The sequence below is a fragment of the Recurvomyces mirabilis genome (genome assembly GCF_035927965.1).
Source record: "Recurvomyces mirabilis strain CCFEE 5264 chromosome Unknown scaffold_3, whole genome shotgun sequence".
NCBI lineage: Eukaryota > Fungi > Ascomycota > Dothideomycetes > Mycosphaerellales > Teratosphaeriaceae > Recurvomyces > Recurvomyces mirabilis.
This window is the reverse complement of record NW_027041937.1, coordinates 325,009-335,806: the sequence shown is the minus strand read 5'-3', so window position 1 is coordinate 335,806 and position 10,798 is coordinate 325,009. Positions and strand designations below refer to the sequence as shown.

Here is a 10,798-nt window from a genome sequence, read left to right as displayed (position 1 = left end):
TGGGGTATTTTTATCAAAACCTTGGTGATCCATCGGATAACTGGGTTTGGATGATATGCAGCTTCTTGAGTAGTAAGGTAGATAGGTATGCTTTCTAAATGTGCTATCTACAGCATGGATAGCACCATGGTATGAACTCTCAATGCCCATGGTTTGCGAGGGTTCGATGACCAAGCGCCCACGACCAAGTTTGAGCGACGTGAGATAGTGACGAAGAAGTCGCACTTGCAGGGATTGCATGTGCCCAGAGCTGAGTATGCAGATAGGTATGAGCAGGGAAGTAAGATCTCTATATTATGCGCCATCCAGGTCGTCTCAGGTCATTAGTCATATACATTAAAACTTCGCATGTATGTCCTCACGGGTCTCGTCAGTGTCCGCCAAAGCTATGTACTCTTCATCATGCAGCTCCAGCAGACTAGGAGATGAAGGTAGCCTCCATGAACAATTGTCCTTCCTCCTTCTGCCCATTAATCTCGAGGGTGAGCTTGGGCGTGTACTGAAAGATCGAGTCAGTATGATTAATTAACAACAGCCGGAAACTTATCTCACCTGATAAATATAAGGCTTCGTCCCACTAGCCTGCGTAGCAATCTGCTTCACAAACTTCGGCAACTCCCCCATAACATCCACCCGATCCACTCTCGGCAAGATGCTCCCTTCAAGCACCGCCTCTGTCCCCTCGCCCTTCCATTCGAACTTCGCCTTACCCGGTTCCGGCCAATCATTGTCTGGATCACCCTTGACATCCGTATGTGTCGCTTTGATATTCGGACTCCCACCAGCCATCAAGATCTTCCCATCTGTCGCGATCCCACCCACCGCTACCACCGTCTCGCCGTAGGATTTAGGCGTGGTGAATTCCATTAAAATCGCCGAGTAAGAGGGTGATTGAAAGTTTGCGAAATTCCACCTCGCGGCCGCGAAATGCGGTTTCATTCCTTGCAACGCATGAATAAACACTCCTCTACCAGTGAAATCCACAGGCCCAGATTGTGTCATTATGCTGCCCTCGACCTTACATCTCGGCCAGAATTTATGCACCATTCTACCCCAAGGCTTCTGAGCATCGGTTCCATAGTTCGTGGTACCATTCTTCCCTGCCATGAAACCCGGCGCCGCCTGCGTGAATTTCAAATCCACGACACTACCTCGATTGATCGTGCTCTTGATCGTATAGCTCGTTCCATCCTCGCTAAGATTCATAACCACATCCCCATTCTTGGTCTTGAAATTCTGCTTATCCTTCGAGAACTCAAAATTCGCCAGATTGTCGCTCGCCCAGAGATGCTCCTTCCCGGCTTCCTTGGGATAGTAGATCTTGCTGTTGAATTGTGCCGTTGTTCTTACACCGAGGACGTTACTGTAGATTATTTGGGCGAGGCCGAGGTGCCCTGAGTCGGAGGTCATGTAGAAGGTCTTCGTTTCGACGTTCGTGGTGTCCATGACTTCCCATGCTAGATCTTGTTTCTGCACCTCGGTGTAAGGGGGAATTTGGTTGGCGACGCTTTGGATGGCGGACGGGCCATAGATGGGTTCTGTGATGCCCACGGCATTCTTCGCCCAGTTGAACATTGTGGCGGATGTGCCGGAATGGTCGTACGAGTGGTCGTGCGGCTGATCTGAATGGCCTTGATTCGTGCTCGAGGTATTGGTAAGGTCATTTTGAAGCACGTGAAAAGCGGCTGATTGCAGGACAGGAAAGCACGCTAGCTCTAACGCTGCGAGGATGACGAGGATGGCCGTGCACGAACTCCGATTGAGATATCTAATCTTTCGACTACGACTGTAGGATGATGATGCAAGTCTTGACAGCTTAGGTGTGGATACAGTGATCCTCAGTGTTGCTCAGTGGAGTCACGCGACCATAGACCGAATAAGGGAGGAAGGCACGTGGCTAGTTGCCGAGGGACAGTGGCATGAAGTAGTGATAGTACTCAAGCTCGTAACAATGATATATCGATCATACACATCAGTAGTTCCTCTGTTGTAGCCGCTTTGGTCATTCGCAGCTTAAACCTCCAGAACTCCTCGCTAAGAATACTCATACCAAGCCCCGATCATCATTACCCGCCTGAAATCCACGAACCCACACACTCTCTTCTCACACTGCCAGCTCCTTCTGTCAACATTGAACGAGATGTATGATCTATTGCTGAGCATCCCCCGGACGACCCCTCGCAGCATTATTCCGATACGCCGCCAGACTTAGTATATCCTCTGCTTGCTGTTGCCGCTGCAGAGCCAATTGCTGATGCAAGAGCTGTTGCCTTTGCAGGCGATCATTGAGACCATGCTGCTGGTGAAAGCGCTGCTGGCCTTGCAAATTCACGAGCAAGCGCTCTTGCTGTAACTGATCCCTAATCCGCTGCATGCGCTGGTCGCGATCCGCACGAAGATCTTGTAAAGCCGCGTCGCGTGCTTGCTGTTGGTTAGGTTGTTGCGGGTTCATGCCTGCCTGAGGTGGTTGGGCTGGCGCAGGCCTCCTCACCAAGTCTAATCGATCCGCATACACCCCATACAACTGACCTAGTCGATCTTGTCGTTCTCTGTCCCGATTCATGTCCCCGGGTGCAGCAGCTAGGTGGTTGTTGACCGGAACGATGGGATCAAACCCTGGATATGCATTCGGGTCCGGAAGGCGTGCAAGATGCAGCGCATCGAGCATGTTGTCTCCCCATGCGTTGTAGCCTCCTCCTGCAGGTAGTGCTGCAACATGCTGATTCGCCCCAGCTTGAAGGCCTGCCGTTTGATCAAGATACGGATTTGGATATCCAGGCCAGCCGCCACCACCAATCCCACCAGGAGCAGCAGCAACCACGGGAATGAAGCCTTGAACAGCAGGCACAGGTGCAGGCGCGAGGGCGAGTGCATCCTCCGCAGCTACTGCAGCCTCTGCAGCCCGCGCGAGCCGCGCGCGCCTAGCTGCACGGTCCTCAGCATTTCGACGATATGCTCGGCCTCTAGCTTCAGCATCTGCGTCGCGAATCTGGCGCGCATGCATCTGGTTCACGCGTTGGAACTGCTCGTCGAGTGCGTCGTTCATACCGTCAAAGCCACCCAATACACCTGCTCCCGCATACAGTCCAGCCATCCAGCCTCCTCCGAGACCAGCCACTCCATCGGCTCGCCCTGACGTGACTTTCTTGACAGCATCGGAAACCTTGATTTCCAGATCTTCTTGCTGCACGTCCGGATTCTCCTCCAGCACCTTTCTGCGAGCCGCTTCTTCAGCTTCCTTCACCTCACGTTCATGGCGCTCCTCGACGCCATTTGCGTCGTAAAGCGGGCACTTCTTCTTCCCGTTGCCACCAGTGACATTGGCTCGATGTGGGGTTTGGTCGAAATGATCGTAGCTGGTAATGCTTTGTGAGCACACGTAGCACTGAAGATTACTGCACGAAGGGCATGTCATCTTGTTGCACCCGTCCTGCTTGATGAATTGTTTCTTGCACTTGTTGCAAGATCGAACCAATGCGGCTGTCATGGCTTCTTCGACCGTGTGCTGGCTTTTTAGCTTATTGTCCTTGGCATGTTCCTCACAAGAAAGTGGAATGTGTGACTTCGCCTTACATCGCCGGCAGGTGACCATCTCGCATTCAGGGTTGGCGCAACGGAACTCGAAGTCCTCCTCGATAGGAGGAAGGATAGCCTTGTAGTCGCAGCAGGGGCATTCCTCAAGGTCTTCCAGCTCAGCATCCCGTATCGCCTTCTCCTGTTCCAGCTCAGCGAGCTTAGCCAACAGCTGTTTGTTCGACAGCAGATTGAGCTGATTCGGTGGGTATGGTGCACTACACCCTGCAGTACAAAGTACACGACACCTTGCTTCTCCGACCTCGCTGCTGATGTACGTCTCAATACACTCGAAGCAGATGAAGTGCGCGATCGTCCCATCGCAATGGATTTGGCGGTTCATTGGTAGGTCATCGCAGCATGCTGAACACTCTGTTATCTCCCCAGCATCCTTTGCCTTCTGCAGGTTCTCCTCCTCCAGTCTCTTTCTCCGGCCTTCCCTCGCATATCCAGCACGAATCTCAACCACCTTCTTGCGAGCTGCATCAAGCTCCAAGGGTAATACAGGCCATCCAGTATTGACTGCGGTGTTGTTAGCATCCGCTAGGTTCCTGGTCGATGGTCTGCCACGCCCAGCTGCTGGGTCTTTGCGATCCTTTGCCGCTGCAAGAGCCATGTATGACTGGTAGACATGCTTGTGCTGCGAGAGTATGTCATTGATGTACTGTACGGGAAATTCGGGAAACTCGGATTTCAAGATGTGCCGTATATTGCCTTTGAGATATGCTGGTGTCTCGTGTCTATCAACGTCTTCCCACTGCTTGAAGTCGTTCTCGTCGATACTGTCTTCGCGCTTGCGTTTGTGGGTAGCCTGCTTGCCCTTCTCTGCTTTTGGGTAGCTGGTAGCAGAGACTAGTTGGTTGATGATGTTGTCTAGTCGACCTGAGCCAGATAGACTTTCATAGTCCTCATTCGAATCAAAGTCAGCCCAGAGTTTACGAATGTGCTCGTGGTCAACATCCGGGAAGATTTCAAGCACTCGCTGCAAGCAAGAATCGGCGGTGATTTCTTCGTCCACGAGTGCAAAGTCTGCGGCACCAGCTTGTGCACCACCATCTGCTTGCTCATTGCTCAAAGCAGCCGCCAGCTCCGCATCAAGCTCGGTGGCGTCACCTTGAACAGGCGGCACTTCTTCCTCGTCCGGGATAAAGATGTCTTCACCGTCGATGTTGATGTACTGGCCTCGATGTAGAGGTTCTGCGGCCACTGGTACAGGAAGATCATCCTCCAAGTCGTCGAAATCATGAAAGACACCATAGGGCAAGTCATGAAGTGGCGAAAGATTGCCATCCTCATCGAGATCGAGTGGAGTTCTTGTCTGTGGAGTGGCGCTGCTGGGCACGCTATCGTCACTTAGAAGGTCGATGACTTCTGGCTCTTCACGTATTGCAGCTCTCGCAATCATCATGTGATACGATGGATCTGGCGCAAATGCGATGTGGTGGACGTTTTAGTGAAAAAACGAACGAGACCTGCTCGAGGAGAAAGTACATGAAGTGACTGATTTGCTTGACAAAGCACGGAAAGGCTGTCTCAGAAGTAGTGAATGGGCGGCCTCGGTCTCGGTGGAGGTTTGTGATATCTTCACAAGTGAATGGCGGAAGGAGCTTCAAGCTTTCCTCAAGAGTGTTCAGATCTTGCACACAGAATGTGGTCAATTTCGTTGTCGCGACTGAGATCAATGTCTCTCACTGTGCAGCAGGTGTTCGTACCAGCCAGTAGCCTTGGGTTGGAAACTGCTGACAAGCTCTGAGAGGGTGTTGAATGTTGAAGCTCATAGTGGTCCTGGCGAGCAGTACTTTGTCAGATCAAAAGGTTCGCGAACAAAGCAGATGGCGCCCTCGAGAGGAGCTTCGGGCGGGCAGCCATTGCCTTGCTCTACGTTCACTTCCACAAAGGAGTGAAGTAACAGCTCACAAGCGCGCGCCACACCTCAGGCAGACACGCCAAATCCAACTCCACTCCAACACCGGACGCGGAAAGTCATGGAACTCCACACTGTTGCTCATTCGTTGAAATGTGGACGACGAATAATTACTGCGTAGAGCGAGTATGCTCCCGTAGGCATTGAATAAAGGTAGACGTGAAAATCAACAGGACACAAAATTCGGGATTTAGCTCCAATATTTCTGCCATGGATCTACCACACAAGGACTCCTCAGAACTTCACCTCGTGGTGGCCACACCTGAAGAGCTTTTACAGCAACAGCATGACAACAGTGGAGAATGGAAAGGTGCTTTGAGTCTGGAGGCATACCTTCGCCGAGAGAAATTCCTACTCCAGCAACAATTGACCAAGGATGGTGGCCTCACGCCCTGGATGCTGGTCTACCAACCACAAAAGGGACCAAGACAAGTACTCTGTGGCTGTGAAAGCATCAAGAAGAAAGCTTTAATCGCTCGCAATGGCCAAGTCGAGGAGACGATCGTCCACGGTGTTGCTAGCGTCTTCTGTCCCCCTAAATACCGAGGTCGAGGTTATGCCGGGCGCATGATGCATGATGTGGCGAAGAGGCTCAAGACGTGGCAGGTAGACGAAGGCCAGATCTCGGGATTCAGTATCTTGTATTCGGACATCGGAAAGGACATTTATGCTGCTCGTGGGTGGCAGCCGTTTCCTTCTCTTCATGTCACACTTCCGGCCAAAGCAACGGCACCGTCGAGCTCAATACGTAAGCTTGAGACCACAGATCTCACGGAGCTTTGTCGAAAGGATGAGCAGCTGCTCAGGAAGCGTCTGCAAAGTCACAAACTCTCTGGTCGGACAGCAGTAGCATTACTACCCGACTTCCGAACTCTACAATGGCACAATGCTCGAGAGGACTTCGTAGCCAGAGAACTCTACAGCAACAACGTCCGGGTCATGGAAGGCGGCCGAGGTGCGACTGTCACCCTGGAGGATGGCCACCAAGCATCTTGCTATTGGACCAGAGTATGGACCAACCCCCAAGAAGAAGCGCCTAATACCCTCCAAATCCTCCGCCTCATCATCGAGGGTGAAGGTGGAGACGAGTATGACTTCGGTCCTGCCACGGACGAGGGCGTGGCGAAGATGAAGAACCAGCCGCTCGTAAACGCTGTATCGGTCTTGTTCGCCGCAGCACAAAATGCTGCGCATGCTGCTGGTATGGACGAAGTACAGATCTGGAACCCAACATCGATCACTCTCGCAGCAGTCAAATTGCTCTGTACAAATGCCGCGGTAGTGACGCGAGAGAAGGAGAGCATCACGAGTCTACAATGGTACGGCGAAGGATCCTGGCAAGATATCGACTGGATCTGCAACGAGAAATATGCTTGGTGTTGAGCTCTCGAGCTCGATCATGTACACATTATACATTCCCCGAATACTACTTCAAGACAACAATGAGCAGCACCAGAATACAGATAAGTATCCCAATGGTCACCCAACTCCAATTATCCTTACTCTTCCTCGCCACGTTCCCCAACCGTCTCCGCGCCCGCTCGAGAGTACTCGTATGTCTGTCCACACCCCTCTCGACATCATCAAGCATCTCGTTCTGGCCTTCAAGCTCGTTGCCCATTTCTATACCTAGCATCCGCTGCCGCCGCACACTCTGCCCTAGGACATCCAACTGCTCGTCTTGCTCGGTTATGACTTGTGAATGATAGGCGTGTATCTGTTGGTTATCGAGCTGAGATTGGTCCGGTGGTGCTTCTGGATCGTCGCGGTAGCGATCTTGTTCGCCAGCTGCGAAGAGTGCGGAGCGGTTCGCTATGTCTTCTGCGTCGTCCTCGGAAGTATTGTCGTGGAAGCGGACGTTTTTGCTTCCTCGTCGTTTTTGGTTGGGTGAGGGTCGTTGCCGTGCCGCTTGGAAGTCTTCTCGTAAGCTTTCATCGTTGGGCTCTTTGAGTTGTCCGGCCGCATTTCTTGATGTGTGGCCCTCAAACTGTGCTAGAAGATCGTTGTACTGTTGTCGTAACCTGGCGAGGTCTTTCGAGTCGTCTGTTGTCGAATCATGGTCTTGTGCCTCCAGCTGATTTAAGCCACCTTTCAAGCTGTTCAATGATGTTTGGATGTATGTATCTTGTTTCGTAGGCTCGAGCTTCAGTGCTACCGCTCGTTGTCGTTCTAGCAAGGAAAGCTTGAGGTGGTCGGCCAGGAGGAAGAGCTGATGTAGTGAGGCCATAGTAGAAACTGAGAGATGTGGTATGCGCCGGCGGTACTCCTGCTGTCTCCTGCTGATACGTGGTCACAAGATTCCACACAATTCTCCAATGAGCTGCAAGTTCTCAGGTGAATTACGCTACAATCCACTTGAATGTGTTCGTATACAAGATTGTGTCCATCTCATCTTCATGTGAACAACCCAGGCTGACGTATTCTAGAACCAGCGTGGCGGGATCGACAGCGCTAGTACTGCGGGCACGTGCGGCCATGGAAACCCCTCGAGATCTGTCCCATGTGCATCCGATACATCAAAGTCCACCTCACCCTTGTCGCCATCGAAGCCGGAGCCGGAATCGTCAGGTCTCACAAGGCCGAAGGTGACGAGACCACCCCGAAACATCTCGTTGTAAGCTGCAAGGCCCCCAGTGTCAGCCTTGCTATATCTGGACATCGGGGCGAACGGTTCGAGTTGAGCGCTTGTGGCTTTTTATGCACCGCCCCTGACGGTTGCCAGTATTTACTACTGCTACTTGGCGTGCAATCCGGCAGGGCCTTTTGCTCAGGCGACTACTGATCTGCTCTCGTTTCTCGTCAACACGATCTACCATTGACCATTCCTGTAGAGTGGCTGGAGCAGACGACATCAATACATCGAAAGCGGTCGATCTTCACAACCAGCATTGTCACGGTGTATGCTGCGAGCTTCAGATTCTTGTCCGTGATTTGGCCACAGTGACTGGGCAGGTGCAACTGAACCTTACCGGAGGAGCTCAATCAGATCTTATCGACCATGCCGACACGCTCAAGATCAGCATCACGCTCACGGCGGCATAGCGCGATGATTGCTCTCGGACGATTCGCCTCCTCGCAACCACGCCAGGAACCGATGATGCCAGCACATGCAAGCTCAGCCTCACAAATCTACCTAGATCGCCTTTCTCCCTCTTCCGTTCAACAAGAATTCACTCAGCCACCTCACTCTAGGACACCGTCCCAAACCTATCTTGATGCGGAGTCACCGCCTGCACGAGTTCAACGCAGCCTATCCACCGGCACGTCTAACCAGATGACGTTACGTGGCATGAGAAGACTGGAGGCACGCCGACAGATGGAGGAGAGCAACTTCCTGCTGTCCAAAGCACGGTCGCAGAATCTTAATCCTCCTGTAGACTTTCGGCTACTCGACTATGTGACAGCTTATGACGACAATCTCATGTGCGCCATCTGCCGGTGCCCGTTCGTGGACCCGGTCGTGCTTGCTGAGTGTGATCACTACTTCTGCAGGGACTGCATACGGCAAAGCTGGGGCTCTACATACAGCCCGTCAGGACCTCGAGGTGACTGTCCGCAATGCCGAACACCAGCTAGGCTGGGCACAAGGTCGGCCACGAGCAAGATACTGGTCAACATACTGGATGATCTCCTTGTCAAGTGTCCCAAGCACGAGGAGGGATGTCCGGTCTCGGTCAAGCGTGGCGAGGTAGAAGATCACATGAACATCTACTGTGGCTATGCATACCAGGAATGTGCTGGTGAACGTTGTGAGCTGCCCGTCCGACGAAAAGACGCAGATCAAGGCTGCCTGCACTTTGGTGTCAGCTGCTTCGACTGCCACGAGACGATGCAGAAGTCAACTCTGGAGAACCACTGGCGATCCGAGTGTGCTGTACGGCGAGTGACTTGTCCTCGATGCAATATGCATGTTCTGTCAAAAGACCTTGACAGCCACAATAGCGAGACGTGCGAGGCTGTGAGCATACCATGCCCAGGTGCCAGCATCGGCTGTACAAGTCGTAGCAAGCGCTCTCAAGCTCAAACGCACGCCAAGAGCTGCACGTTCGCAAAGCTCGCGCCTGTCATATCTTCACAGAAGAGCCGTATGGACGAACAAGAAGCAGCGCAGAAGCTTCTGAGTAGAAAGCTGGAAGTGCTGGAAACTGGCTTTGGCGTCATGCAGGGCATACTATACCCGAAGGTATCCGTGGAGGCCGATGACCTTGCGGCGGACGAAAGCAGGATACCGTTTCTTGACAATTCTGCCTCTGAGCGAACCTTGCCACCCCACCACCCGCGCATGTTCAGCGGAGACTCTTCTGGTAATGCTCTGTCTCCTTTCGACTTTCCTGTACCACCCACCTCACGACCAAGCTCCGCAGCACCGGGAGTAGCCAGGCGAGCTTCGCCAATAGGACTTCCGCCATCCGAGTCTGCTGCTGCACTACGTCAGCATGATCCCATCGAGGCATACAACACTAATTATGATCTCGCTTCCCCCGGCCTCCCACCGCCATCGACGAGTGGGGGACCTTATGTCAGCCCGCTGCACCACCTCCTCTCTATGCATGAGAGTCTACGTGACGAGATGTCTCGAGTCAATTCAGCGTTGCAGGAGCTGGACGGCCGGCACAGTATGCAGACTCTCAACGAGAATCTCCGGACCAGAGAAGAGATCTCATACCTCGGTGCACAACTAGCTGGATTGAGTCGCCAAGTGCACTGGTTGACCAGCACACAACTACAACGCCAGAGTAGAAGTGCGACACCTTCTGCTGTTGCTGGTTCGAGCAGCGAGATGGCCGGGACAAGTGTGGAGGCCGCGGTTAATGCTGTCAGCACTGCTGCTACTGCATTGCGGGGTGCGGCAAGGATGGTTAGTGTCGGACAGGGCCAAAGCTCGAGTGGCTCGCATGGTCCCATGAGAAGAGAGAATAGTGCTGAGGGGAGGACGAAGCTATGATTCACGATCAAGAATACTGTGACCACTTATGAGCACCAAAGAGCTGAAGAAGACGAATGCGTTCCGAAGTTCTTACCAGTCTCATTGAAATACTGTGTAGACATCCCTTCGACCAACACTACATGCCTGAGGTATCATATAGACCAACACGAACATGTGTTATTTCACGGATCATGCCGTTGTCAAAGCTCCCATATCGACCCAAAGGAGGTCAACGATGGATAGATCTCGTGGACATATCCTTGACACGCTACTACGTGGAGGAGCATACGGCATCTTTCTCACACAGAGCCCCAATTTCGAGCCATGCTATGGGCCGGCGGCATGCGATGGTGTGAGAATATGCGTGATAATGT

General features: G+C 52.7%; 5 protein-coding genes across 5 annotated transcripts; 2 read left to right on the top strand and 3 right to left on the bottom strand.

Moving 5' to 3' along the window:
- Positions 1-418: 418 nt before the first annotated feature.
- SVF1 (putative cell survival pathways protein) lies at positions 419-1,575 on the bottom strand (the record flags this gene model as incomplete). Its single annotated transcript, XM_064834149.1, has 2 exons — positions 419-499; positions 553-1,575. 2 exons carry the CDS (start codon positions 1,573-1,575, stop codon positions 419-421), a joined length of 1,104 nt encoding a protein of 367 aa, XP_064698013.1.
- A 574-nt stretch (positions 1,576-2,149) lies between these two features.
- On the bottom strand, positions 2,150-4,978 carry LTS14_001439 (uncharacterized protein; the record flags this gene model as incomplete). Its single annotated transcript, XM_064834148.1, has 1 exon — positions 2,150-4,978. One exon carries the CDS (start codon positions 4,976-4,978, stop codon positions 2,150-2,152), a length of 2,829 nt encoding a protein of 942 aa, XP_064698012.1.
- Positions 4,979-5,707: 729 nt separating this feature from the next.
- On the top strand, positions 5,708-6,880 carry LTS14_001438 (uncharacterized protein; the record flags this gene model as incomplete). Its single annotated transcript, XM_064834147.1, has 1 exon — positions 5,708-6,880. One exon carries the CDS (start codon positions 5,708-5,710, stop codon positions 6,878-6,880), a length of 1,173 nt encoding a protein of 390 aa, XP_064698011.1.
- Positions 6,881-6,923: 43 nt separating this feature from the next.
- On the bottom strand, positions 6,924-7,724 carry LTS14_001437 (uncharacterized protein; the record flags this gene model as incomplete). Its single annotated transcript, XM_064834146.1, has 1 exon — positions 6,924-7,724. One exon carries the CDS (start codon positions 7,722-7,724, stop codon positions 6,924-6,926), a length of 801 nt encoding a protein of 266 aa, XP_064698010.1.
- Positions 7,725-8,771: 1,047 nt separating this feature from the next.
- LTS14_001436 (uncharacterized protein) lies at positions 8,772-10,442 on the top strand (the record flags this gene model as incomplete). Its single annotated transcript, XM_064834145.1, has 1 exon — positions 8,772-10,442. The coding sequence occupies one exon, from the start codon at positions 8,772-8,774 to the stop codon at positions 10,440-10,442; it is 1,671 nt and encodes a 556-aa protein (XP_064698009.1).
- Positions 10,443-10,798: the final 356 nt, after the last annotated feature.